The 26971-nt window shown below is 39.8% G+C and overlaps 1 protein-coding gene across 4 annotated transcripts in view; it reads right to left on the reverse strand.

Annotated features, from left to right (window-relative positions):
- The window catches only part of LOC133281583 (protein BANP-like), a 97647-nt gene that overhangs the window by 27684 nt on the left and 42992 nt on the right, over positions 1-26971 (reverse strand). For all 4 annotated transcript variants that reach the window (XM_061477311.1, XM_061477310.1, XM_061477308.1 and 1 more), the window contains one exon: positions 21129-21368. In XM_061477311.1, the coding sequence (XP_061333295.1) occupies positions 21129-21368 (240 nt within the window). The remainder of the gene's footprint in view (positions 1-21128; positions 21369-26971) is intronic.

The following is a 26971-nucleotide window of genomic DNA, read 5'->3' on the forward strand; positions in this document are numbered from 1 at the left end:
GGAGTCTTATCTTACATAACTTTATAATAAAACACAATTGCTAATTTTACAACTGCTTTACAATGAATACCCAGAAATTGTTTACCTACAGTATGAAAATTAAATCTGTCATTAGAAGAGAGCAAGGAAATTCAGAAATACCATGAAGAACACAATTGAAAAAGCCAGACATGTTTGAGGAAACACTCCAGATGTGAAAAGCATCCACAAAGCTTGCAGTCTTCAGCGTGAGCATGTGATTAGATGATTTAGGGAATAAGGACTAACTTTAGGGACACTAAAAAAAAGTTTTATCCACGAGTGGATCGCTCATATTGCATAATTCTCCTGGCTCCAGATGCCATCATGATGTGGGTGTTACATTAATACAAATGTCAGCACATTAAGGAACCAAACTCTAAACGCTGTATTTTCATACCTTTTACAAGATAGCTGAAATAAAAGTGAGACTGCAGGCATAAATTTCTGCACACTTAAGCAACAGCAGCCTATCACCATCCCATTCATACTCCCCACAAGCCCAGTAACACCAGTCTTGCAATTACAAAGACACCATCTGTCCCAAACTGTGACTACTATAAATTCACTGAGTTCAACAGGGTGGGTTGAAATAACATCTGTCATGGTTTAAGCCCAGACAATAACTCAGAACCACGCAGCCACTCGCTCACTCCTCCCCCCGCCCCCCCACTCCCAGAGGGATGGGGAGGAGAATCAAAAGAATGTATATCCCACAGGTTGAGATAAGAAGAGTCCAGTAACTAAAGTATAATACTAAACTACTACTACTACTACCACCAATAGTAATAATAATAAGGAATAAAACAAGGGGAGAAAATATAAAACTAAAAAGGGAAAAGGAAAATAAAAAAATAAACACAAGAGATGCACAATACAATTACTCATTGCCTGCTGACCTATACCCAGCCTGACCCTAGCACAGACCTGTGCCTTCTGGGTAACTCCCCCCAGTTTATCTACTGGGCATGACATGCTGAGGCATGGAATACCCCTTTGGCTAGTTTGGGTCAGGTGTCCTGTCTCTGCTTCCTCCCAGTTTCTTGTGCCCCTCCTCACTGGAAGAGTATGAGACACTGAAAAGTCCTTGATCAGAGTAAGCCTTACTTAGCAACAACTGAAAACATTGGTGTTATCAGCATTGTTCTCAGACTGAAGTTGAAAACACAGCACTGCACCAGCTACTAAGAAGGAGAAAAATAACTGCTATAGCTGAACCCAGGACAACATCCTATCACCCACTGCTTCCCTTTTAGAATGAAAATTTCCTTTCTAATATATATTACACTATTTAGACACATCTGCTGATAACAATACTATGCAAATAGAACACTAAACCAGGCAAGAAAGCTTTCTTCAAAATGTCAAATTACTCTGTGTTGAGGAAACAGTTCAGAAGTGACCTTGTTTTAAATATCTACCTAACAGCATAAAAAGTCTTTGCACATATAGGCTCATGTCTCAACAGATTAAAGTGAAACTGAATTATTCAGTGCTTCAGTTGTTACAACTTCCTCTGTCGAGCTGAAGATCTGAACATCTCGTGGATGCAGACAGGTGGCTGGAACCACATTTAATTTTCACATTTGCCTCAAGCATACCAAGGCCTGCTCCATAAGAGAATTCACCTTTCACAAGGAATTGCTAGAAAAATCTTGCTGCTTTGGGTAAAGTATGTGGGCTCCAGTGTTTTGTTTGTTAGGGTTTTTTAAAAAGAGTTATGAGAAAGCTGTACAACTCTAAAGGCATGAGGTTTCTCTTTCTCTGTTCTTGCTCTCTGTAAAACATAGATAGAATGTTTTGCATTTTAAAAGATTTAAAGCATTTTGAAACCAAACACTACATAAGAAAAGTAAGCATATTCTGGATGGCTATATGCAGATCTGGCTGAGGCTTCATTCTGGCAATGCACTCTTCCACAAATGAAATAATAACGACCTTCCAATTATCACAATATTTAACATCTATTTTTTATTTTATTAAAAGCTTTTTGTCCATATATTTAACACTTATTAATATTTATTTAGAATATTTTCCTGAATATGTCATTTTTAACAAATTACAGAACCAGAGGGAATAAAATTAAATTTTAGTTTAAATGTCCTTGGTCTACAAATTAAAAGGACCCATGCAGGCTACAGGACCCTACCAGAAGTTTTAAAATAAAATTAATCAGTATCTAGAATCTCCAAATTCCACTGATATACCCTCTTCTAAACAAAAACAGCCAGTCTACTTTTATCTCTTTTACCAAGAGGAGAACCTGGTTTATTTTTACAAGAGACAGCCAAAACCATGCAAATAATGCCATCTAGTGGAACCTCAAATTTACCATTCTGTCAAGAATTGACAGCATTTCGACCTGTACATGTGTATGTTTGCTCAATCTCCAGCTCCCTTGCAGTATACACCAAGTGCTACAAAAGGTTAGCAGGACTGCAGAACAAGATGTGCTATGAAATGGAAGCAACTGAATTAATCACTATGAAAAACAGAGTATTTTTCATGTTCCTGGCCATACACTGTGATTGAAGCAAGCTCTACATGGTGTGTTATACCAGTGGCTATAAGGCATTCCCATAGGGGTCTTCCGATCACATTTCTCTGATGGCGACATAATGTCAACACCTGCATAAATGTAACTGTTTAATAACTGAAGCCTAATTATCAAAAGCATTGTCTAACTCGTTAAATGAATAAATCAACTCCATGAAAAAATAATTCTAGACCAAATCATAGGTTTCATAATCCAGAACAGAAAAGTTTTCATGTCATGCACTACAGGCTTGCTATAGTTCACATATCACATGACAGTTACTCCACTATGATGATGCTGGACAAATGACATACATACATTTCTATTTTTTTCCTTCATTTTTAAAAGGAAATGCATTTCTTGCTCTAAAAAAATAAAAAATAAATTAAAAAGAGCACAAAAAGACACAGCAAATAAAGCAAGATACCTTGAAAAAAAGATCTGTTTCATATCCTCCCCAAATATATTTATTCCTGCAACATTTGGGTCTCCACATTAAAACAACATTACATACTTCATATAGATATAGCTGTACAGCTAAGAATTGCAGTGGCAGCATTCCATAGAGACCGTACAAGCATTTTCAGCTGAAATAGCTTTTCATGAAAATTAGGACCTAAAGACTCCAGCACTTGTTTGACTTACCCAGCCACCAACAATCTCCTTGCAAACTAAATACCTAATGTGCTTGTAGTAACAGGCAATTAGAGGATATCATGCTCTTAAGCCTTCACTTAAATTTACTTTTTAGTTTTGCACATTCAAAATGTCAGTGTTCATTTATGACCACAGTCAACAAACAAGGATCTTACTATTTCTTTCACTCATGGGAAGAAACAATCCCACAAGGTTTATCTTTTTGTAATGGAACATACCTAAGTATATGATGTGTTTATTGCCAAAGGATCAACTTAATGTTTGAAATCAAAGTCCGATACTCAAAGCAAATGGAATCACCTAAATGGAAGCAATAACGCTTGATCAAAATGTTTCCAATTTTAAGGAGCTGCTGCAAATAACCACACATCAGGTCATTTTTGATAGCCACAACCTTACAGTGAAGTTGATTAAACAACTGTTTATCTTTTACACAGCAGCACAATGTGATCTGACAGAAGCAGTGGCAGAACCGATGGAAAAAGGAAGGCTGTTGCTTTAACCACCCTCTTCCTGAGACATCCCATTACATAAGCCCTCACCACAGAGCATCAGGAGCCTATCTGGATGCCAAACACCACCACACGTCACTCACTTATGAATCAACAATGAAAATTTCTCCCCTTCCGAAGGAGTTTGTGGGCTTGGAAAGGACTAGCATGACAGAAACCTAAATGCTGCAGGAATTTATTTACATTTTACTTACAGTCAGCTCAAGGCATCTCCTCACTTTGCTCTTTAACCCTTGTGAAATGGAGAAAAGAAAGTTCAAAACCCAGAAAGGAGAAGCTATGCAACCTTCTGGAATTCTGTTTATGAGATTTTGGGAAATCACAGCTTCCCTTGCATGCAGTAATGGTACTTTCCAGAGGAATGTACATTATTGCTGCGCTTATCAACCTGCATTAGGTGGCTGAGCTGCATTTCCTCTCAAAACGACAGGGATAAAATACTTGGACATGAAGAATCTTCTAAAACCACACAGCTAAAGTTCAAGTTTGTCATTTATAAGCCTTCAATAGTAAAGAAAATATTTCTTGTCTGGAGTACACTGAAAGTTCATTAGGATACTTTATGCAGGAACTGAGCCCAAGTGGTACTGGGTTACCACCAGCCTCCTCTACAGATGAGTAAAGCATGCTCTGCATTCTTCAGCATTCAGCCCTAAAGGGACACCACTGCTGAACACTGGAGTAACTACTTTGCAGACAGTCATAACACTGGAGAAGTTCCATGCATGGAGCCCCCCCCCCCCCCAAAAATCAACAAAAAACACAAAAACCCACACAAAACCAGTGATTAGTAAAACAGTGATACAAAGAATCCTCTATTTCACTTGTAGATTCATAGCTTATATGGATCTTCAGTATCGATAAAGATGATCCTTGGATATCACACGCAGCACACTGATTATAAATGGTCCAATACTTCTTGCTGACATCAGGGTTTGGGGCTTGTTAATACATGAATTTGTAATGACTTCAAAATCCATGCAGGACTCCCTTGACTTTTTAGGAGAAAAAAAAAAAGAAAAAAAAACCACAACAAACCCATAGCAGTAACTTTCCCAATGAGCACACTGTTCATACAACTTAGAGAACACACCCCTTTTTCATCACACATTCCACAAGCAACATTTAAAGTCCCTGAGAAAACAGCACAGGCTTACCTGTTTGGTTTTAGCTGCCTCTCAAGAAGTGAGGACCAGCAAAATTCAGCACATACTTTAAATAAATCCAGACAAAGCGGAAAAGTATTGACAAGATGGAACAACTGTGCACTGGCTGGAAAGAGATGGTCCAAATTACCTAATGCATTAGTTTTCTTCTTTCTGTAGAGCCTAAGAACTCACAAACACCTGACAGCACATCATGCACAATCAAGTTATATGCAACCACAGTAGCAACCAACAGGCTAAGCAGCTGCTTACATTTAAGAGTGGAAAATTAAATTCATCATTTGTATAATGCAAAGACAACAAGGGAAATGAGAAGGAAAGAGAGAACTACAGACCAGTCAGTCTCACCTCTGTGCCTGGCAAAATCTTGGGAGCAGATTCTCCTGGAAGGCATGCTCAGGCACATGAAAAACAACAAGGTGGTGGGTAGCAGCCAGCATGGCTTCACTAAGGGGAAATCCTGCCTGACCACTTCAGTGGCCTTCTATGATGTGGCTATGGAACCGATGGACAGAGGTAGAGCAGATGATGTCATCTACCTGCCAACCATACCCTGGGCTGCATCAAAAGAAGCTGGACCAGCAGGTCGAAGGAGGTGATTCTGTCCCTCTACTCTGCTCTCCTGAGACCTCCCTTGGAGTATTGTGTGCAGTTCTGGTGGCCTCAACATAAAAAGGACATGGAATTTTTGGAACAAGTCCAGAGGAGGGCCACGAGGATGATTCAGGGTGCTGGAGCACCTCCCGTATGAAGATAGGCTGAGAAAGTTGGGGCTGTTCAGCCTGAAGAAGAGAAGGCTGTATGGAGACCAGTATCTGAAAGGGGCCTATAAGGATGCTGGGGAGGGACACTTCATTAGGGACTATAGTGACAGGACAAGGGATAACAGGTTCAAACTGAAACAGGGGAAGTTTAAATTGGATGTAAGGAGGAAGTTCTTTCCTGTTAGGGTGGTGAGGTACTGGAATGGGTTGCCCAGGAAGGTTGTGAATGCTCCATACCTGGCGGTGTTCAAGGCTGGGATGGACAGAGCCTTGGGTGACATGGTTTATTGGGAAGTGTCCCTACCCATGGCAGGGGGGTTGGAACTAGATGATCTTAAGGTCCTTTCCAACCCTAACTATTCTATGATTCTATAAAACACACTGCCAACAATTTTTATTTCCCAAAATTGCTGCCTTTTTTTTTTTCTTTCAGCTTATTAAACAGTAACTGGACATGTCAGTAACTGAAATAAACAGAAGTGCTCGGAAAAGAAGAAAACAACAGCCAGCATTAAATTACAGTGCTTACATAAAGTCAGTAAGCAAGTACCAGCATTGATGCCATTTATGAGAACTGCAGTGCCGAGATAAACTCAATGGGTTCTCATATTATCTTCTTCCCTAGCCTCAAAAAAGGTTATCACTTTCCTTTATGTGGCAACATTTAATTAATTCACAGAGAAGCAGCTATTTGAAACTGAAGCCAGACTTTTGCTGCTCTGAGGAAGATAACATTTGAAAAAAGCAGCACTGCTGCCTTTCCTGAGGGTACTGAACAATAAAAAACACCACACCACAAAAAAAAAAAAGGCACAAACACACACACTACCCCCCCAAAAAAAACAAACCAAAACCAAAAAACACACACAACAACAAAAAAACACAAGCACACACTAATGCTTTTTGGATACAAGAAAAACACAACAGAAATGCTTTCTTTCACTTCTTTCCATTTAAAGATGTTCTGAACTCTCTTCTTGAGTATGAGATAGTTCAACACAGCTGCAAACTCTCCCTCCTCTGTTTCCAAGTTCTGCCCCTAACAAGTCACCACTCTCATGGACTTCAGCATGAACCACAAAGCAGCTTTTCTTAACTTTAGCAAGTCGACCTCCTCCACCTGACAAGACTCAAGTAGAGGTTTTGAATAGCACATGGCTCAGAAGAACCTGCTGCAACTGCCACAGGCACAAATGCTGCAGAACCAGGCCAATTCCTGTTTGCTTATACTCAACCCTTCAAACTGTAAACTGAAGCCTGTCATACTTCTAAGCCATGATCTGGCAGTTGAGGGGAAATGCACTGCAGCATCTGATAACACTGCAGTCCTCGGACAAACAGGCTGAAGTGAGTTTTTATTTCCAAAGACCTACAGTCCATGTTATTTATTACTAAGTGAAGAAAATGGGATCACAAGATTATCTCATCCATGCAGATACAAACCACACAACTTCTTTTTAGATCACTATAGCTTGGAAGGTTAACTAATATGCTACATAATGAAGAAACAGGAGCACGGGTTAAAAAGAAAATATCAGAGGTCCTCAACAAATACTACCTTGAGCACTGCCACTAACCAAGTTCTTCCCTCAGTCCTCAAGAGTACCCAGACCGTGACTGATTCTTAAGTCTGGTTCTTCAAGGGGGACAGACTGAAAAAACAATTAGCAATGTAGTCACAACAATCGCATTTACAGGAAATCATCCATTTCTAGTGCTGATAAGATATTCAAGAGATAGGACAAAAAGCCAAATTGAAAAAATTTATTCTTTATGTTCTCCAACAGTGTCCGGATAGAATCCAAGGCCTAGATACATGTCTACAATTGCTGGTAATCAAGATTTGTAGTGATCTCTGTTGCATCTAGGTGTAACACTGTTTTAAACCATTATATATATATATATACACACACACTACACAGTGTAATAGCTAGTGACTAGTATGATATTAAGAAATAAGACACATGAAGCCCAGAATTAGAAACAGGAAATGAAAGGAAGACAGAAAGTACAAAAAGCATACAAAGATGAAGAAAGGAAAAAAGAAAAAAGGAAGAAAAAAGTATATAAAAGGAAAAATGGGTATAATTTATAAAAATACAATAAAAAAGAATTTTAAGTGAAAATGAAAAACCAAAAAATACCAAAACATTCTGTATTTATAATGTACATCTTGAGTAACTGTAGTGTTCATTTATATAAAGCATTCTGCATAATAGCAACAGTCTACAGTATCTCATAAAATAGATCCACTAGTGAGAAACATTAGAGCTAACCGTCTCTGAGAAGCTACTTACTCCCCTTCCTCCGGTATTTAAAAGCATGATAATGCTTGAGAAAGACTGAACTGAAATGTGGTATGTTTGTTGTTCATCCCACATTGCTATTAAGATCAAAATCTTCATTACAAGCAAACGAAAAGCTGAAACAATACTGACTTACTGTGATCTGCAGTTTTTACATGACGTGAGTTACGAATTGCTTAAACCAGCCCAGTCTGCATTACATTTGGGTTCTGCACATAAGGATATATATATACACACACATATATACATACGCTGATCTGACATATGCTACACAATTAAGCAGGAGTCAAATATGTTTCCTATTAAACACATGTGGGTGGTCTCAAGCGCTACCGTGTCAATGAATTTTCTAAAGCAGTATAGTGCTTAATTTCATTTGAGCAGCCCTCTGAAGAGGATGTAGCTGTGATTGACTCTTGTAACAAAGTATATTAAGATCTCCTACAAGTAGTACAGTAGAAAAGTGGTCCCATCTTCACCAGAAGCAGTATTCATGGCTTGACTTTGTGAATGAAGATTTGGGAAGGGCTTTACCCACGCTTACTACAAGCGCGCTGATGACTAAAAAGACCAATGTGAGATAGGCAAATCCGGCTGAAAAAAGCACCACAAAAGGTCTCCTTGCGTGGTATAGGCGGGGTGCAATTCTTTCTACATTGTCTTTTCTCCTCGAGACTGGTTCTGTGTGAGTTCTCAAAAGAGTCAGTAACTTTATGTATGATGTGTCTCCAAGTCTCCTGATTGGAGGCCAAGGTGGACCACCGATGGTAGTCAATACGGCCAAGGCTAAGGTATTGTTTCATGGAGTCCTTATATCTCTTCTTTGGGGCACTTATCTTGCGGCAACCGCTGGCAAGTTCACCGTAAAACACGATCTTAGGGAGGCGGTGATGCTTCAACCTAGAGACGTGCCCTGTCCAGCGCAGCTGCAATTTCAGCAATAAGGCCTCGATACTGGTGACCCCTGCCTGTTCAAGGACAGAAACATTTGGCACATAGTCAGTCCAATGGATGTTTAGAATTGTATGGAAGCAGCGCTGATGAAAGCATTCGAGGAGTCGCAGGTGATGACATAACAGAAACACCATGCTTTCATTCCCAATTTCTATTCTACATTATTAATTGTATCTTTAAAAGCATTGTGGCATTTGAAACAGAAGATATATCATTTATCATATAGCGATGTCATGGTTTAAACCCAGTCAGCCATAAATCACACAGTCTCTCTCTCACCTCCCCCTTCTTGCCTTCCCCCTCCTCCCGGAGGGATGGAGAGGAGAATCAAAAGAATGCAACTCCCACATATTGAGATAAGAACAGTTTAGTAACTAAGGTATAACACAAATCACTACTGCTGCCACCAATAATAATGACAAAGGAAATAACAAGGGAAGAGAACACAACACCTCACCACCCGCTGACCGATAACTTGCCCCACCCAGCCTGACAGAGCACTGACCAATACCCCGTCCAATCCTGCAGTAAACCCGCCCTTCCGGGTAACTCAGTTACATCCTGGGCATGACATGCTATGGTGTGGAATACCTCTTTGGTCAATTTGGTCAGGTGTCCTGTCTTTGCTTCCTCCCAGCTTTCCCTCCTCCATGGCAGAGCATGAGGCTCACAAAGTCCTTGGTCAGTCTAAACATTTGAGCAGTAACTAAATACATTAGTGTTATCAGTGTTGTTCCCAGGCCGAAAGTCAAAAAACACAATGCTGCACCAGCTACTAAGAAGGAGAAAAATGACTGCTACAGCTGAACCAAGGACAAGCAAAAAATCAGACTTTAGCATAAGGTATTTTCAGGTAATATTTTTTTCCTATGCTATTTAAAAAATGGGGATGTATTCTGGATGAAACAAATATTAACCTGTGGAGGCAGTGTTCTCACAGGAGAATGGATAATTGGTACATAAATTCTGAATGATCCTGAAAGATACAGCAAGGCCATGAGAGGCCCAAGGAAGCCTAAACAAGCAAGATACGAAGAAGATGGATTTCACCCAGTTAATGAGAACTGTGGACTGTTGGCAAGTTTTCAAGGTCAAGTTCTCACACCTGTGCTTAACCAATTATATGTTAGTCACTAAGGGTCTTCAAGACATGTATCCAATCATAATATGCCAAATCACTGTAAGTGCATGTAAGAAACAGTATTTAAAGGGTTAAGGCTTTGTAATAAATGGCTTTTGTCTGATCATATTGATCTCTGACTGAATCCATATATTTTCTGTGGCAAATGGCGCCCGAACAGGGAGACCATTATTTTTCATATTGCAACTGAAGTAATTAAAGCGCGTGGCACCGAAGAAAGTGGAAAACACAGGGACGTCGGCTGGGTTCGATCCGGCAGGACCAGGATCGGGAGGTAGACGCCTCGGAACGGAGCCTTGTGAGCCCGGAAGACACTGCGCAGTGCAAATAAGGTAACAACCAACCGGGTCTGGAAAAGGGTTAGGATGGGGAATCAACAGTCCTATGTTGACAACACCTTTATGGCGGTAGCTCCAGCTGATACTCGGGAGCCAGTAGCAGCTACTGAGCAACTGAAACAAACTGATGTTAACCCTTTTCGTGCTGCTACTGCCCCTAAACTTAATCTCCAAGGTTTCTGTCTGGGTGGGAGTCTCCTAAGGAGGAGAGTGTAACTCCGAATAAATACCCACCTCCGCCACATAAATCACCGCTTGCATCGCTCCCACTGGAGCTGCAAAATGAGTGGAACTGGGGACAATGGACAAAATCCTTAGATAAACAATTGCAGGACTTGCGGGACCATCTGGACAAATTGGGGAAGGAGAGGGAGTAAGCCCCAGAAAAAACGAAAAAAACAGGTAAGATCAGTCGTTGTGATGTGTCCTTACCACCGACTCCTACATCTAATAAAGCTAATCCAAGTGCCATGAGATGGTGAAGCTGCATTCAGGATGCAATCATAGACGGTACTATTTTACCGATAGATGTTCCCGCTGCATTTCCTGTTATTATAAATTCTCAGGGACAGTCTGCCTGGACTCCTATGGACTGGAAACCTATGAAAGAAATTAAGGGAGCAATTACTCAGTATGGGTTGTCTTCCCCATATACACAGCAAATGTTACCTGCTTTCTTTTCTAGTACTGTTCTAATTCCAAATGATTGTCTCATAGTGGCTGTAATTTTATTAACTCCTTCACAGTTCCTACATTTAAAAAGTGGGTTTGAGGAGCTTGCTGCAAGGGCTACAGATGAGAATTTAGAGTGTAATCCTCATCACCCTTTACACGGTGTTTCATCTGAAATGTTACTGGGAAAGGGACAATTTCACCCTGATGGAGTACAAGCTCAATTTTCTTAAATTGAAGTTTTACAGCAAGCACAGCAATTGGCTTTAGCTGTTCTGAAAGCTGTGCCAGAAGCAGGAAAACTTAATCCTTCATATACATCAGTAAAGCAGGGACCTACTGAGCCATATATGCAATTTATTGACAGATTGACAGAGGCTATCGAAAAGAATATTGATCTGGCATCTAATGCTAAAGAATTGATGCTTATGTCTCTGGCTATGGAAAATGTTAACCCAGCTTGTAAGTGTATTTTGCAGGTTTTGCCAAAATCTGCTGGTCTTCAGGAAATGATGGATGCATGTTCTAAAGTGGACACAGCAGAGGAAAAGGCTGGATACATGGCTACTGCCTTCGCTGCTGCTGTTAAACCCCTTCTACAACAAGGTCAGGGTGAAGGGGGCCTATAGGGATGCTGGAGACGGACTCTTCATTAGCTACTGTAGTGACAGGACAAAGGGTAACGGGTTAAAACTTAAACAGGGGAAGTTTAGGTTGGATATAAGAAGGAAATTTTTTCCTGTTAGGGTGGTGAGGCACTGGAATGGGTTGCCCAGGGAGGTTGTGAAAGCTCCATCCCTGGCAGTGTTCAAGGCCAGGTTGGACGAGACCTTGGGTGATATGATTTAGCGTTAGGTGTCCCTGCCCACGGCAGGGGGGTTGGAACTAGATGATCTTAAGGTCCTTTCCAACCCTAACTCTTCTATGATTCTATGATCGTGAGGGTACTAAAGGTACGAGATGTTATAATTGTGGACGGATGGGACATTTTAAAAATCAGCGTACTGTAAAGAAAATTCACCAACACCCCCCCCCCCCCCCAGTGTGGGGTTACTGATTTTGCAGACAAATGTATTAAATGTGACAAATTTGGCCACAAGACAATTGAATGTCGTTCAAAGTTTAAAAAAGATAGGACACCGTTGGAAAACTTGAATGCGAGTGCGATGCCACCCTGCGCGATGACATAAAATCAGGGTGTCTGGACTGCATCCCCTCTGCCACCGCAGGGAGTGCCGGAGTGGATGTGGCAACAGCAATAGATTTTGCCATAACTGATACTTCTGTTCATTGCATTCCATCTAAATTAAATGGGCCCCTTGGTCATGGGTTATGTGCTTTGCTACTGGAACAAACATCAACATCGAGGAAAGGAATCTTTGTTTTATCCGGTATAATTCATGCTGACTATACTGGAAATATTGGGATAATGGTGCAAACACATGCTCCTCCGGTCAACATCCCTGAAAATTCGAAAATAGCTCAATTAATTCCATTTGAGGCAAAAGTCCCTCAGATGGGGCCAAAAATTAGAGGAAATCAGGCCTGGGGTTCCACGGGAATAACACAAATTTTATTTGCTTTAGACATAGCAAAGCACAAACCTGAGGACCAAGTCTCTATAAGAGGTTGTGATAATCAAACAATTAAGCTATCTATGTTCAGCAGGAGTTGTTGGAATAGGGGAATGCAATCAACTCAAATCAGTAAAGAATTGGTGGATGTGCTTATGTCTGATGGAAGTCATACCCAAATTAGACCATGTGTTATGCCTTCTCCTATTGCATTGCTTGGACAAGATGCTCTCAGTCAAATGGGAATGAAACTGACCATAGGAAATTTTTAGTGGCGGCCATTGAGGGACAGACAACCTATAAATTGCAATACCTTACTGAAACACCTGTATGGGTTGATCTATGGCTGCTGACAAAAGAAAAGCTGTCCCATATTCACCAACTGATCAATTAACAGTTAGAAGCAGGCCATACTGTGCCATCCACTAGTCCGTGGAATAATTCAATATTTACCATTCCTAAGAAAAATGGAAAATGGAGACTGCTACATGAGCTCAGAGCTATCAATGCAGTTATGAAAGACATGGGAGCTTTGCAACCTGGCTTGCCTAGCCCTTCAATGATACCTCAGGGTTGGGATTTAATAATAATTGATTTAGTGAAAAATTTGCTTTCTCTGTCCCAGCAATTAACAAAGGAGAGCCTGCTAAGAGATATGAATGGGTTGTTTTACCTCAAGGTATGAAACTCTCCTGTTATTTGTCAATTGTATGTTACCTGGGCATTGCAACCAATCCAACAAAAACTAGAAAAATGTGTTATCTATCACTATATGGATGATATCCTAATTGCAGGCAAAGATTTAAATAAGAACCATCTGCTCTGCCTGCTGCAATCAGAATTAGCGAAAGCAGGACTGGTAATTGCACCAGACAAGGCGCAATGTGAAGCCCCTTGGAAATATCTGGGGTGGATCGTTTCCGGAACTGAAATTAGGCTTCAAAAAGTGAAAATTACCACACAGATAAAAAACTTGTCTGACCTGCAGAAATTGATGGGTGATATCCAATGTGTCTGCCCTTTGTGTGGAATCACAAATGATGATCTGACCGATCTCATGCCCCTTTTAAAGGGTGAGTCAAAGGCAGAACAAAAAAAGAGTTCTATCAAAAGCTCAGTATGAGGCCTTAGATCACATCATGACAAAAATCACTAGCTCTTATGCTTCTCAATGGAATCCAGATTTCCAGGCTATTCTGTTTATTTTTAACAGTGAGTATCATCCATTTAGTCTACTAGCACAGTGGGATCTTCAAAAGACTGATCCTTTATGCATTTTAGAATGGATTTTCCTGCCTCATTGATTACGTAAAACTGTAACTACTCGGTTAGAAGTATTTGCTCTTTTGATTGTACGAGGACGTTCACGTCGTCAGGAAATTATGGGCTGTGATACATCACAAATTTGTTTGCCACTTACCAGGGTATGGTTAGACTGGGCACAACAATCTAGCTCTGCTTTTCAGTCTGCTCTGATAGGTTTTGTTGGTCCTCTTAATATACATGTTCCACCTCATAAGATGTTTACAATGCTAAAGAATAATCAATTTGAAGATGTTACCTTTTACTCTAGTAAACCTGTTGTAGGATTAACTGTCTTTACAGATGCAAGCAAAATCAATCACACAGCCGGATATGTTTGGCAAACAGATGATGGCTGGAAAGAGCAGAAGATACTTGGTCATTTTTCCGATTCACTACAAACACTAGAGCTAAGTGCTGTTATTGCAGTATTTCAGCAATGGCCTGACACCCCTCTTAATAGTGTCTGCGATTCTTTATATGTTGTAGGCACTGTTCAACGTATAGAAAGGGCAATTTTACAAGAATTCGCTAATCACAGGTTGTGGATCTTGTTAAAAACCTTATTACATCTTGTGAATACTCGTAAATGTACATATTTTATTATGCATATTCGCAGTCATTCAGGCCTTCCAGGAAGCCTTAGTGAAGGCAATAACAAAAAGTGGATAAATTAGTTGCCCCAGCACAGGCAGGACCCTCTGTAAATACCTTTCAACAAGCTCGAGCATCCCATGCCTTCTTCCATCAATCAACAAAAATGTTAGTTCCACAGTTTGGACTGTCCCTAACAGATGCCCGAGGCATTGTGCAATCTTGTCCCGATTGTCAAGGCCAAGCAGTAGGTATAGGCCTTGGAGTCAACCCTCGAGGCCTCCAGCCTCTTCAGCTTTGGCAAATGGATGTGACTCATGTAACCTCTTTTGGGAAACTGAAATATGTCCATGTTACTATTGAAACTATCCTCTTACAGGACAAGCTATTATTGAATGAAAACTTTGAAACAGTTGTTAGAAAAACAAAAAACAGGGGAAGAAGGACTTACACCGGTAGCAAGGATACAGAAAGCTGTGTCTGTTATGAATTTTTTGTGATTGACAGGAGACTTTAATGACCCCCCCCGCCATAATACATGGTCAGGCATTAGGTTCAGGTTATATGACTAAAACTCCAGGTATTCTGGTCCAGTACAAGGATTTGGAAACTGGCATTTGGAAAGGTCCTGTGAAAGTAAAACTAACTGGTCAAGGTTATATGTGTGTAAATTACAGATTCCGGTCTGCGGTGGGTGCCAGCTCGATGGGTGAAACCCTAGAAAGAGTCAGCACCACCCCAGGACACACCCCTTGTCAGTGATTGAATGAATTGAAATTTGAGCTTAGGACTTCCGTTTTATGGATGTTTTCAGGCCTTCTTAAAGTGAAGGGAGCAACCTTTTTTACGTTAAAGTAAAAAAAAAAAAAAAAAAAACCAAGAAAAAAACAACCCCACCCACCACCACCCATCCCCCCTCCCCCGAACCTCCAGGGAAGGGAAACCAGCATGGGATACAGACGTACTGTGTGTGTTTCAGGTGGTGGGAAGGTCTCTCATATACTCTTATCAGGGGTACTGGGCATACTGTGACGGACTGTGGACTTGGGACCCCATATACAACTCATTTAATACAGTGATACTCATGTACTAAAAGTTGGTAAATTTAAGTATGTCTATGTTTCTATCGACCTTTGGAGACCTTTGTAGATATTGCTGGCCACTTCTTCCAACATAGGCTGGCCACCTGTGTCAGAATGAGTGTGCATTTTGGTCAGTATAAAAGCCCAAGCCTCATGTGATGTGGGGGAGGCAGAGCCTCTGTGGGGACACCCGATAAGGCTGAGCCTGCCACCTCGCACTGCAATGATGCTTCTCGGAGCTAGTTTCCTGTTAGTCTCCACAGTGTCCTTGTGCCACATTCTGTACGTGGGACTGTAGTGGGAGTAATAATTGTCTGGATTTTGTGTTTCAAATATTGTAGTTGTGTGGATTGTGATTGTGGGATCCCACACGTGTGTGCGTGCATGTGTTGAGGGCAGGCGGTGTTCTGTGTATTTTTTGTTGTTGGGTTCATGTAAAAGTTTTTAACAGGTAGCAGTTTAACATTTCAGGCATGAAAGGATTAATGCAAAAGTGCAGTTGCCAGCAAGTATTTATAGTTGCTGCTGAAGCAGGCAGGCAGGCTTTTATAGCTGCTATCGAGCAGGCCAGCGTTTGTAGGGTGAGTGACTTTGTATCATTAAAAAAAAAATAAAAAGAGGCAAAGATGCAGCAATGTGCAGTTTAACCTGTCTACTTCTCAAGAAGTGATAACCTGGAGGAGGGGGCATATTTGTGTCCACCTGACTACAGGTCCATGGCGACTGCCTGCAAAGTTTGTCAAGCCTTGCCATGAGCTGGACAAGACGAATGGAAAAACCTGATGCCTCAGCTACAGGAGCTGACCATGAATACCCCAAGCAGAATGAGATAGAGGAAGAGAAAAATGAATGACTGCAGAACATCAATTGGGGGCAACTGAAAAGTAACATCCTAAATATGTGTGCTTGTAAAGTAGCTATTATTAGAGGCTGTGATTTTGTGTATAAAACCACCTGTATTTACTAGCCAACTGCTAATAAGAAACTACACCTTGTATTATATAGATTTGTCACTTGTAAAAGAGATGTTAGAGTATGGAAATTTGCAGTAGCTGCTAGAAAATGCTAAGGCAAAAGCTAGAAAGATTTTAATACAATGGTAGTGTTATAAAGCAGGTAATGGAACAAATTAAGAGGGTGGGAGAATTCCACTGGTAAGAAATTTCTTTGGCTAGTCCCTCGCTGCCATCAGCATCTTCAACATGCTGCTGCACCCTGCAATAGTTACTCTGCTAATGTAAATTTGTGTGTGCCTTGCTGTAGTAGCATCTTGTTACTGGATGAAGCAGGTGAAACTCTGCATTGACAACAAGGTGCAAGGACTGAGGCTGACAAAAGGCCTGCTACCACAATCAAGGGCAAGACTGGGTTGGCCTCTGTGTTTGCCACCAAGAAGAACCTTTAGCTCCGCTGTTGGCTGCAACCCAGCAGGCGTGAAGCGGTGGGGACACAAGCCATGCCAGACCTTGATGTGAAGGATGGCCTCCCCTGTTACCAGAGAGCCATACAGGAGAAAAAAGGGGCAGGCCCAGCAGCCTGTAGTCGGCATATGTTGGAGATATGATCTAGCCCAAATCCCCTGCTCAAGTAGAGTCATCCAAAACATATATAAAACAAAAAGGGGGAGATGTGGAGACAGTGTTCTCATGGGAGAATGGATAATTGGTACATAAATTCTGAATAATTCTGAAAGATACAGCAAGGCCATGAGAGGCCCAAGGAAGCCTAAACAAGCAAGATACGAAGAAGATGGATTTCACCCAGTTAATGAGAACTGTGGACTGTTGGCAAGTTTTCAAGGTCAAGTTCTCACACCTGTGCTTAACCAATTATGTTAGTCACTAAGGGTCTTCAAGACATGTATCCAATCATAATATGCCAAATCACTGTAAGTGCATGTAAGAAACAGTATTTAAGGGGTTAAGGCTTTGTAATAAATGGCTTTTGTCTGATCATCTTGATCTCTGACTGAGTCCATATATTTTCTGTGGCATTAACCCATTTAACTAATGTTATTTTGTTTTCATCTTTTCATCTAATTTCTTATTTTAAGAATTACTCATTTTGTTTTATGTACTTCAGAAATCCCCTCAATTTTTTTCCAAGGCAATATGTAACATTATCCTTTGTGCTATCAAGTTTCTTATAAATGCAAAATTCTGAATTTGGAAACCTGTTTTTTCAAACTTATTCATGGAGATTGCTATAAAATCTCAAGAGAGCTAAACCTGCATTTTCTGTTACACAGAGAAAATTACAACTGTGGATATTCCTATACTGTATTTCACCAGAAAATGTCTACATTTTTAGTAGATCTGAAGTAATGAGCTACTTAATGACATATAGTGTGTTTAAGTCTTTTTGGTTTCTTGCCCAAAAACTCTCAATACCCCTGCCACCACACAAGCAAATTTATACCACAAGTGAAAACTTATACTTCCAAAGATAAACTTTCATCTCTCTTGTAGTAAACCTAATGCAGTATATCAAGATTTTTTAATAACCATACATCTCTTCATTTTCAATAGCTTCTGCATATTATACAAAATATTTTCTATTAAATGCAGATTTGGTTGGCATTTTCAAGAAAGGAAAGACTATCTTTCCACTGACAAGCTTAAAGAAATTTGAAACAAAAGGAAAATTAAAATCCTTTATATTGGCTTGAGCTTTTCTAGCTATGTTTGGCAAATGCAAGGCTGATGACATTAGATTTTTAATTTTAGTTTAAAATAATGCATCGAAGTAATACTGATCACAGCAGAAGCAAACCACATTGGTAGGACAACCACCTAATTTAGTTTCCATGCTAGTGCTGCACTCAGGTTTTGGTAGATTTTATGGAACAACACTTCACTGATAAAAAACAGCTGGTCTGTGGACTTGGAAAGCAAAATAGCTATGGCATGGCAGGGCTCTTCCCAGTAGATATGTTTCAGATACCTGGATCCCAAACCTTATGAACCGTGTTTATGACAAAGACAGTGGTTTCTGTGCCCAGTCCATCATTCCAAGTACTGCTGCTTGCAATCCACTGCTGTTACATTTCTGCCACTGCAGACCTTTTCCAACTGCAGGGATCAACTTTTATAATCCAGTTTCTTCAGGGTCAGAAGATCTCATATAAATGACATAATCCCTACCTTGAAAACTCAGTCACATGCACACATTCCTTCCCCATGCCCACATTTTCTAAAACCTGTTCTTCCCACACAAATAGTTTTAAACTCCATCATTTGATTTGTGCTCACAGATTTAAGCGATAGGGAAAAGGGCTGATTGTGACTTGCTTTAACATCAGAGCAAGCGTCGTTTCTTCATGTTTCTAAAAACTATTGTCAAACAAAATCTAAAGTTTTAAAACCACAATGGAACAAGATCATTTACACTGAGATCAACAGATAAAAAGGTTTTGGAGTTCACAATTACTTTGAATAATAATCTCCCTTAACTATACAAATTTAATATGTTTGGGTAGAAGCCTGAAGTCTTCTGTTTCAGGTATGTAACAAGACAAAAATTGGCCTGATGCAGCAAATTGAAGGAGCTAGGTCTGCCAATCAATTTCTCTGAGATAGCCAGCAAATTACGAGAAACAAAACTGGGTTAATAGGACTGTATTTCCTCAGTTCAATTCAGTGTAAAGAAAGCATAGCAGTCAAATATTCTCTATTTTCTTCCATGTGACTACTGAAACACAGTGTCCTAACAAGCATAAAAACAAATCATCAAATTCTTCAAACACCATTCAAAGTAAGCTCTCTCTAGCTGTGTTCTCAAGCCTTAACTGGCATTTCAAATAGACAATTGCATACAAAACACTCCAGTATAACAAATCATTGCCAATCTACTAATCCACTGGTGACCTACGTAAGATGTGACTATAAAGTATCTTTTAACAGCGAGATCTACTGGCATATTAAAAATTAGTTCAGTTAGTAAAGTTGGTCATTTTCAGACTCTCTCAGTTCCACACTAACATTTGAATATGTTTCCTCTTTACATGTATAGCAAAGATATCCACATGAGAGCTGTAACACTTGTGCCAGATGCTGTCACCTACCTCCTTTACCCAAAAATATTTACACCATAGTACATGAAACACACTTGGCTGCCCTCAGTGTATTCACAGAGTAATCCTCTACCAGTCACCCTATCAGGGCAAGATCCCTATGTCCACATTCTTGTTCACTCAAAACTAGTGGCTATTATAGTCTATATGTCCTTGCTCTGTATGAACAACATGCATATGGTCCAGATTCTTCTTTTTACTTAAAACTAGTATTATGCCCCCTATATTCCATATTGCCATGGTTTAAGCCCAGCTGGTAATTTAGTACCACACAGCTGTTCGCTTACACCCCCCTCCTTCCTCCCCCCACTCCCAGAGGGATGGGGAAGAGAATCGAAAGAATGTAACTCCCACGGGTTGAAAATATAAAAACAGTCCAGTAACTAAAGTATAACACGAAACCACTACTGCTACCACCAATAATAATAATGATAAGGATAATAACGAGGGAAGAGAATACAACTGCTCACCACCCTCCAACTGATACCCAGCCCGACCCAAACAGTGATCTAGCCCTTTCGGGTAACTGCCCCCAGTTTATATAGTGGGCATGATGTGCTGTGGTATGGAATACCTCTTTGGTTAGTTTGGGTCAGGTGTCCTGTCTCTGCTTCCTCCTGATTTCCCCTCCTCCCTGGCAGAGCATGAGACTGACAGAGTCCTCAGTCAGAGTAAACATCACTGAGCAACAACTAAAAACACTGGTGTTACCAGTGCTGTTCCCAGGCTGAAAGCCAAAACCACAGCACTGCACCAGCTACTAAGAAGGAGAAAAATGACCACTACTGCTGAACCCGGGACACATATGCAAAACATATTTCATTCCTTTTAAATTGACAAAAATGCATCTTCAATATAAGTAATATCTGCTTATTACTACGTAATAGCTTTAATAAGCAAAAGACCCATGCACACTGGAGCAGACTGAAGTATATTAATTATGCATTTCTTATGAATCCACAGACTTTATGAAGCTTAATCTCTCCTTTAGTATGAATTGCAAATTTCTTCTATCTCAGTGTAAGCAAGTCTTCTGAAATAATACACAAAAAATGTGAAGAAAAAACCTAAAAGTCAAGACTACACTGCTTTGGACACTTGAACAATATTTAAATTTGTATAATTTGTTTCATTATTTGTTCCATTATCTGAGAAAGTAATATTTATCTGATTTTTACTACACTTGGTGTGCTCACAGCTGGTAGATGCAAAGAAATCCAAATTCAGATTTCAAAACTGAAGAATTTCTGCTGAATACACACAACAAACCAGATTAAACCAGCCCATTAGGAATCCTTCATAAACAAAAGCTAACAAAGCATCTGTCTGGTAACAACAGTACATACCCCTTTCTTACAAAACCTAGTTTAACTGCAAGTAGCAGATAACTTCTGCCTCATCAACACAGGATAAATTCAAAAGTTTCAGTATCATACTCACAGCGAATTCCATAAATCATGAGAGGATCAAGTTGCTTCTTCCCATGCTTCCCCTGGCCTGAAAGGTTGGAAATGGCCTGAATTTCCCGATGGAAGAGATAATCAAGCAATGTCAGTGCCATCTTCTCAGCTGTGCGGCAGTTCGTGCTGATGTGCAGCATGTCAGCCGGCGTGATGAGGCAACGGACCCGCATCTCAGGGTTATTTTCATCTCCAAGCCATGTCCCATTGGGGTAATCCTCTAAAAAGAGAGATTGCGCAAATTCTAATGTGGCACAGAATGAAATAGGTTTAAGTTACAGTCAGCATTTCTTAAGCTATCATGAGCTCTTCCAGTTTTCTTCATAGTCTCTGTAAGCATCCTGAAAATTTAGCATAACTTACAGGCACACAAGGTTTGCTACAGATAAAAAGTTACTCTCAAATGGTCTCAATGGTGACCAAAGTTATTGCCATTAATGTTCTAGTCTATATGGGGAACTGGTGCAATTAGTACAGATGTCTAACTCGCTCTCAGATTCCTTTTAAAGTGTCTCATACTAGATACCAACAGCTGAAAGAACACACTATACTCACAGTGTTTTCATTCATCAAGTTAGTCATCCCCTAAAAATGAAGATTACTGCTACTCCATAAAGTACAGCTAACTTCAAGAATCTAGCATCTTTGAACTACATTTTCCCCCAGAAGCATCGGATTAAAATAAGTCTAAGCAAGGTGATAAATTTAAAAATTTAAATGATAAGCAACAGTGAGCATAACTTATTTAATCACTTAAAAACAGTATTTCAAGCAATCATTCAAACTTGGCAGAGATCCCAATCAAAACTTTGGTCTTTCTTCAAATTTACTAGTCAATAGTTTATATTATCTACAAAATTATATTATCTACAAAATCATCAACCAAGTGCATCTTCTTTCAAGCACATGGTTATTAGCAGCAGAACTATTCCCAAATTATCTTGTTCATACACACACATTTATATACAAGAACGTTCTTTATTTCTGTCCCCCAGCCTTTCAGTTTGGCCTATTCTTTTTAAGAGGAATACTAAGCCCTCACTTGAAATTAATCCTTGAAGGCAATGAGAAAAGTTGGTGCCTTCCAGACTACTGAGAAAGCAGAACTGAGCTCATAAGGATGACCAATCCCTACTGAAGCAGGGGTTGCAACACAGGACCTGGGATGAGACTCTCATTCCAGATTTAAAAAATTTCCAGTACAAGTCTTGACAATGCTAACAGGAGCTGGATGGAACTAGATAGAACATTCCAGTCCTATTTCAAAGCTCACTGACACAGATCATTTGGATTTGATTTCTATGTTTGCTTAAATTTGTGGAGTAAAACAAAGCTTTCTGACTTATTAGACACTCATCCTTCCCATACTAGAGCTTTATCATGTTTCATTGTTCTTCCACACGCATTCAGAAGGGTAAAAATGTGAAGAAGTCATTCAATTAACATGGTGTATTTTTCAATAAATTCCTTTAGAATTTTACTATATTTATATAAAGTCACAAATCATCAAATCATAGAACAGTTAGGGTTGGAAAGGACCTTAAGATCATAAAGATCCAACTCCCCTGCCATGGGCAGGGACACCTCACAATAAACCATGCCACCCAAGGCTTTGTCCAACCCAGCCCTGAACACCACCAGGGATGGAACATTCACAACTTCCTTGGGCAACCCATTCCAGTGACTCACCACCCTCACAGTAAAGAGCTTCCTCCCTATATCCAATCTAAACTTCCCCTGTTCAAGTTCTAAACTGTTACCCCTTGTCTTATCACTGCATTTGGTATTCTTACTGCTATGCAGGACCAGAATCAGTCTCAAGATGCTGAGGCTGACAAGTTCTTCTGACAAATTAGGAAACCTTGAAAGTATTTTCACATGTTTTTCTTGGAATCAAACATGTCAAGATTGGGGTGGGGGTGGGGTGGGGGGTTTGTGCCCCCCCCCCCCCCCCCAACTTAGCCTTAAAAAATAACAAAAAAAAATAACAACCCAGCTCATAGCCTACAAAAATAAACCACATCTCTAGAAAATCAAGAACTATTTTGGCTGATGTGTAAAAATTACAAATAACCTTCTTAAACTTCTGAGAATTAGTCCAAATCCTTTGCCTGTTCAAACCATACATAGCTCACAGGGACAGTGATTAACTGACCAAGACTACAGAGCACTGACTTCATTAAGGCCTGGGTTCAGCTGTAACTTAATTCTCTCCTTCTTAGTAGCTGGTGCAGTGCTGTGTTTTCAACTTTAGTCAAAGAACAATGCTGATAGCACACCAGTGTTTTAGCTGTTGCTAAGTAATGCTTACCCAATCAAGGACATTTCAATCTCATGCTCTGCCAGTGAGGAAAGGTACAAGAATTGGGAGGAAGCAGAGACAGGAAACCTGACCCAAACTAGCCAAAGGGGTATTCCATACTACAGCACTTCATGCCCAGTAGATAAACTGGGGGGAGTTACCCAGAAGGGCCAGATCTGTGCTCGGGTGGGTCTGGGTATCAGTCAGTAGATGGTGAGCAACTTCATTGTGTATCACTTGCGTTTATTGTTTTGGGGTGTTTTTTTTCCCTTCCCTTTTAATTTTATATTGCCTCCCCTTGTTATTTCCCTAATTGTTATTATTAGCAGTACTAGTAGTAGTTTTGTATTACAATTTAGTTATTGGACTGTTCTTATCTCACCCCATCAGATTTACATTCTTTCACCTTTCCCCTCCATCCCTCCAGGAGTGGGGGGGGGAAGAAAGGGGGTAGCAAGCAAGCAGCTGCATGGCTACAAGCTAGAAACTGGGCTTAAACCAGGACAGACATCTTTTTAAATAAACTTCTGTCAGTTAGCCCAACTCCTTTGTCCCTACAAACCATACACAGCTCACAAGAGTAGTGACCAAGACTACAGCACACTAACTTCATTAACTGACAATCATCATAATTGTCCATATAGCACAAAGGATTTGGTTAACAGAGACACAGCTGCAATTAACTTCTAAGCCCCTAAGGTTAGGGGACTGTCACACTATCCAAGATACTGTGAAAATATATCCTGCACTCATGGTTTCTTCAGTTGTTTAACAGACAACACATAGGGCAAGAAAACATACATAGGCACACAACACCAAAGCATATTTGTCTGTGTGCATAAAAGTTTCAACATCAGCAAGATTACATATTTGTTAAAAATACGGCCTGAGTTTTAATATGTGGTTAAATCCATGAGATGAAGAGGAGATAACACTTTATGACTCATGGAAGGCCAGGGAATTTATTCAACATAAGTAGAAAATGAGGACTAAGCAATCATCTGTAATTTAAAACAATCAGAAAAAAAAAAATCCAAATGAAATTGAGAAAATTGAAACATGTGGCCTTAAAAAGCTTTTAAAGCTCTTAGAAAAGGTGTTTCGTGTCAGAAAAGGAGCATATTTCTAATTTCTCACTGTCTTTATCTGGTCATAGGGAACTTGGCAGGAAAAGCAAAGTGCTGCAAATGATCATATAACATTAGAGATTTGATCTCACAGTGAACTGGAAAATCCTGTGGATGGATAAGTCCTGGCCCCATTCAAATAGCTGCTTGGATTCACATTTGGAAAGCAAATTCTGAGCACTATTTAATAGTACTATTGTAAAATGACCCTTCAAGACGTGAAATTCAAGAGACAGTGTGTGACTACATTTTCTTTGGAAAAATATTATTCATCCTTTAACACACCATGTAGACCAGTTTTCCCTTATCTTCTAAAAAAAAAAAAGCAACAACAAAAAACAAATATGTTTACATTCCTAATTCTGTATTTTTAGTCTTAAAATGCAGTGAAAAGAACGCAGAGAAGGCAGATATGACACAAAACTTTCCTAAATTGGCTCCAACATTACATGTCAGTGTATCAAGTGCAAAGTTCATTGAACCAGTTCCAAGTCAGTGGATCTTGCCATTTTATTTGTATCACTTAAAACCAGCTTTTATGGAGCTGTGTTCAAAAGCATTTAACATACATGGGAGAGACTAAGGACTGTGTTTGTTTCTTCATAGCTTCAAAGTCTCAGCTTTGGCATAGACATTTTAAAAAATATCTGCCTTTAAAGCAACATAGTAATGCTCAATGGAATATTTTTATACCCTGAAATGAGGACTTGATTTTTTTTTCTTCCATATTGAAAATAGGACAGTAACTACTCTGAAACTTTAAAAGGATAGCATAATGTGCGTTAATGTTTTAGGAACAGATGCTCCTCTTGTTTGTACAATAAGTCACAGAATATTTTAAATGCTACCATATACTGAAGATGTTTAAGAACAGCATTTTTAAAATATTCCTTACATCTTGAAGCCTCTTGTATCTTGAAAGCAATATCTAATATTAAGAAAAATAATACTCTCATCAGATCTCCTAGAGAAACATGCAAGAACAGAATAATCACAGTATCTTTGATAGCTTATTCATTAGTTGAACTGCAAGTATTCAACATTTTTGTTTTGTTGAGCTAATCTGAAGCAGCTACTTAAGCTAACATTTTTCCTATACATAAGCTGCATTAAAAAAAAAAAAAAAAAGCAAATTCTGGTTTTACCCATATTCTAATGTGAAATTTTGAAGAGCAAGTTCTTGCAAAGTTTTTAAAAATGAAAGTCAACACCTCAGAGGAAATGCAAAACTGCCAGATCACAGAAAAACTAGTTTATAAAAAAGATTATTAAATATATTTGGATATTACCTATTCTTTGCTTTCTGCTGTTTGCACACATCTCTTGGTAAAACAGTACTTAAAGTAAAATTCTGGAACTACTATTTAGTGCAAGCTCCAGACTTAGCAGAAAAAGTTCTTTATGAGCAAAGTGTGATCTTTTCTACATGAATTCCAAGCAGTTTACCTAACAAATGAGAAAATACAAGTAAGCAACAGCCACAGTTTTTGACTGTTTCCTATAAATCCAAGAGTGAAACTGTCGTGGTTTAAACCCAGCCACACAGCTCGTTCACTCATTCCCCCCCTTCTTGCCCTCCCCCCGCTCCCGGAGGGATGGGGAGGAGAATCGAAAGAACGCAACTCCCACAGGTTGAGATAAGAACAGTTTAGTAACTAAGGTATAACACAAATCACTACTGCTACCACCAATAATAATGATAAAGGAAATAACAAGGGAAGAGAATACAACACCTCACCACCCACTGACCAATAACTTACCCCACCCAGCCTGACCGAGCACTGACCCATAACTCCTCCAACCCTGCAGTGAACTCGCCCTTCCGGGTAACTCTCAGTTACATCCTGGGCATGACGTGCTGTGGTATGGAATACCTCTTTGGCTAGTTTGGGTCAGGTGCCCCATCTCTGCTTCCTCCCGGCTTCCCCTCCTCCCTGGCAGAGCATGAGGCTCAGAAAGTCCTTGGCCAGACCAAACATTTGAGCAGTAACTAAAAACACTGGTGCTATCAGCACCGTTTCCAGGCCAAAAGTCAAAAACACAGCACTGCACCAACTACCAAGAAGGAGAAAAAAAATGACTGCTACTGCTGAACCCAGTATAGTAACACTCTTGCATTAGAATCAAGGACTGAGGAAGGTAATACGTACAGAACAAATACAACATCCTTACCCAGCAATTTTACAACCCAAGGACAAGGCAAAAGACAAAAGGTAGATTTGATGCAGGTGTCAACAATGCATTGAGATAGTAGGCATCATCAAAACTATCTTAAAGGTAGTATCTTACAAGAAAGGTACCCCAACTATAGCTAAATTTTATGTAAACATCATGAGAAAATAAAATTTTAGGAGCAAGTATTATGGATAGTTATCCTTCCAAGGAAGGAAAAAT

The sequence above is a fragment of the Pezoporus flaviventris genome, unplaced genomic scaffold, assembly GCF_033815535.1.
Source record: "Pezoporus flaviventris isolate CSIRO_AGI_PZ_B2104156 unplaced genomic scaffold, CSIRO_AGI_Pfla_v1 ptg000103l, whole genome shotgun sequence".
NCBI classification, from domain to species: domain Eukaryota; kingdom Metazoa; phylum Chordata; class Aves; order Psittaciformes; family Psittacidae; genus Pezoporus; species Pezoporus flaviventris.